General features: G+C 35.2%; 1 protein-coding gene across 1 annotated transcript; it reads left to right on the forward strand.

The window, feature by feature from the left end:
- The first annotated feature begins 1,256 nt into the window (after positions 1-1,256).
- LOC133782650 (uncharacterized) lies at positions 1,257-3,386 on the forward strand. The gene is made up of 2 exons (XM_062221983.1): positions 1,257-1,760; positions 1,981-3,386. The coding sequence occupies exon 2, from the start codon at positions 2,110-2,112 to the stop codon at positions 2,995-2,997; it is 888 nt and encodes a 295-aa protein (XP_062077967.1). The 5' UTR covers positions 1,257-1,760; positions 1,981-2,109; the 3' UTR covers positions 2,998-3,386.
- The last annotated feature ends 242 nt before the right edge of the window (positions 3,387-3,628 follow it).

The raw sequence follows: 3,628 nt of genomic DNA on the forward strand, positions 1-3,628 counted from the left end.
AAGATAAAAGTATATATATTTATTATTTTTAAATAAATATGATTTAATTATTTAAATTATCATAAAATATCTTAAAAATATTATATTTTAATTAATTAATTAGTTTATTTTTGTTTAAGTTTATGTTTGTTTTTGTTTTTTACTTTAGTAATGACAAAAAATGATTATATATTATATGTTTAATATAATATTAAGTTTAAGTTTAATTAAATTTTATTTAAATTATTAAATATATGGTTTTATTATTTTTAAATAATTATCATTGTAAAATATCTCAAAAATATCATATTTTAATTTGTTTAATTAATAATTTATTTAATTTTATTTAAATTTAAGTCATGCTTACAATCTACCGTTAAATATAACAAAATTTTGTTAAATATAAGAATATTCTATTAAAGTTAACGGAGAAAGTGAAAAACCGTTAAAATAAAAAATTTCCGTTATCTCCACACTTTTTATACAGAAGAATTATTCAAGCCAACATGTTTATATAATTCTCATTGTGTTTTTTCTTCTTTGTTTTACAAGTTAAAATTTTCTAAATATATTTAATACAACATGCATATGAATAAATTTACTTATGTTACAAGTAACACTAAAAAACTTCTCAAATTCCAATTACAATTGGCTAAATCACAAGCTTTCCAATACTATATTAAGACTTAATCACTTTAATTATAAAAGACCTATGTGGTTTTGCCTATTCCTATCTCTGCTGACTACTTCTAGTCATTGTTTTTCAAATTGACCAACATTTTTTTTTGCTAATGACACAAATTACAAAACGAAACTAGTTTCCAATACAAAAATGTCAAAACCATGCATTAAATGTTGCAAATATAACAAAATTTCTCTTTCAAAAACAGCAATATATAAATACAATGAATTTGTATTTTCAATTACAACTACAGTTGCTTTTTTTTAACATTTTAAAAGCACTTTTTCCCCTTTAGGCAACCTCAAAATTACTTTCTAAAAAATTCCCCATTCTAGATTGAAATAATATATTGTGAGGGAAAATTAAAGATATACACAACATAAATATGTATATATATATATACACACTCACACTCCCATTAAATTATTATTTTTTATTTTCTATATATTCTGTCAAAGTTTTCTTTTGAAGATTTCCCATTGAGTCTGACCAAACTCTCCATTCTCTCAAAGAAAATCATCAAGTTACCTGTTCCACCAGTTTTCCGGTAAAACCTCCCACAAAGCACCAACCTTTATTTATTTATATATTTATTCATTTTAATTGTTTTTTTTTGGGTTACTCTGTACTCACTATAATACCAGAATCGCATGAGCCAATCACTCTCCCATTTCTCTCTCTCAAAATCCGTACAAAATCCACAACCAAACCCACTGAGTGAAGAATTTTTGTACAATAAAGTTGGGTTTTGCTCGAACCCCAATTTCTCTCTCGCTTTTTTTTCTTTGGAAATTCAAAAAATTGAATCACAAGCCGACGCCAAAGCGCGTTTTGAGTAGCTGTATGCTACGACAGAGTTTGAGTCACTCTTCATTATCACCATCATCGTCGTCATCTTCATCGTCTTCTTCCTATTTTAAGTAAATAGATACTGACATTTTGCGGATTCATTACTGAGTAGGCACTAATAGTGACCATGAATGACGTACTGAGTTATCGAAACTAATTCATTAAGAGGTGTGATTTTGTTCTCTGCTTCTTTTCGTGTTGGGATCGCCACAAAATCGCAGTGGATCTGAGACTTTGGAGCTTCTTCACGGTAAGAAATGATGCCATAGTCGTCTCTCTGTTTTTTAAAAAATTTTGGTGAAGAAGAAGAAGTAACGCTATTTGAAGTTCTGAGTTTTCTTTTATGTGGTCCAGTAATGGAGATTTTCTGCTTGACTCAGCTGAATTTTCTGTGTGGTTTCTACTCTTTTTCTTTCTACTATTGGTTTCTCATAGCTTTTTTTGTTTTTTTTTTGTTTCTGTGATTGCAGATTTCTCGTTCAACATAGGGTTGAATATTTCAGACGAGGCTCTTCAGAATCTCATTTCTTTTTTTCCGGGAAAGAATCACTTTCTGGAATTTCCTTTTCTCAGTGAATCTCATACTGAACCCCACCAAAATGGGAAAATCAGCTACAACCGGACGAGACTGGACTCAGATCTACGCGATCTACGGGCTCGACCAATGGCAGACCTTACTCTTCCTCCTCTTCCACGCCATCCTCTTCACTGTCCTCTCCATCCTCTACCTCGCTTACTTCAACCCCGTAGTCCACCTCTTCGAGCGTTTCCTCGCCGTGGCCTCCGTTCCAGGCGGAGCCGCTCGTTTCGCCGCCGGGTTCACCGGCTCCGTCACGGCAATCTCCGCCATTTGCCTCTTCTTCGCCGCGGCCAACTTCTTCTACTCTTCTCTCCCGCTGCACTACGACATGGCCCACCGCATGGTCAACTCAGTAAACGATTGGTCAACGGTTAAACACGCCCTCGACTTGGGCTGCGGCCGTGGGATCCTCCTCAACGCAGTGGCGACCCAGCTCAAGAAAGGCGGGAGTTCGGGTCGGGTCGTGGGCCTGGACCGGTCGAAGAGCTCGACCCTCTCGACTCTACGGACGGCCAAGATGGAAGGTGTTGGGGAGTACGTGACTTGCCGTGAGGGTGATCCCAGGAGATTACCTTTCGGAGATAACTACTTCGACGTGGTAGTATCCGGTGTGTTCGTCCACACGGTGGGTAAGGAGCACGGACCCAAGACGGTGGCGGCATCCGCCGAGAGAATGAGGGCGGTGGGTGAGCTCGTAAGGGTGCTCAAGCCCGGTGGGGTTGGGGTCGTGTGGGACCTGGTGCACGTGCCGGAGTACGTGCGGCGGCTACAGGAGTTGAAGATGGAAGACGTGAGAGTCTCCGAACGTGTGACGGCTTTTATGGTCAACAGCCACATCGTCTCGTTTAGAAAGCCTAGTCAGCATTTTGTGGGACCCAATGAGGTCAGGCTGGATTGGAGATGCTGATGTGGAAAATGGAAACATATTATTATAATATTATATTATATTAAAAAAAAAAGAAAGATATATACTTGAGGATTATTAGAAGAAAAAAAAGAGAAGAGAAAAAAAAATAATGGTTTTTTTTTCTTTCGTTTTGAATATTACATAGTTTGGTATGTAAGATTATAATGATGATGTTTGAGGAGGCGAAGCTGACTCAGATGGTTTGGTGGAATATATAATATATATATATATATATATTCGTATTTGTATAACGTAGTTTGTCATATAATATGGTTTTAATGCCAACTTTTCTCCAACTAGATATGATTTTGTCCCGGCTTAGTGAAAGATATAGAATATGTATATTACTAGTCATTTTTTAATGCTTATTTTTCATCTTATTTGAGTAAGATTTTTCTTTTTCAAATAAATAAATATATTTTGAGTGATGGATTAGGATGATGTTTTCGCAATCAAGTTGTTGGGTGGAAAAGTGGGGATGTTGTAATGTCACTCTCAAATAATAGTATGAGTTTTGAGTAGCATGCAAATGAGTGGAATGGAAAATGGATATTTAGATTTAGATTTAGATTTCAAATTTATTTATTTATCTTATTGGCATCTGATCTGCTTGCTTCCCATCTCATGCGGT

The sequence above is a fragment of the Humulus lupulus genome, chromosome 6, assembly GCF_963169125.1.
Source record: "Humulus lupulus chromosome 6, drHumLupu1.1, whole genome shotgun sequence".
Lineage (NCBI taxonomy): Eukaryota > Viridiplantae > Streptophyta > Magnoliopsida > Rosales > Cannabaceae > Humulus > Humulus lupulus.

Bases quoted from the DNA above. Each gene is read 5' to 3' on its own strand.
- LOC133782650 (XM_062221983.1), top strand. From the start codon at position 2,110: ATGGGAAAATCAGCTACAACCGGACGAGACTGGACTCAGATCTACGCG.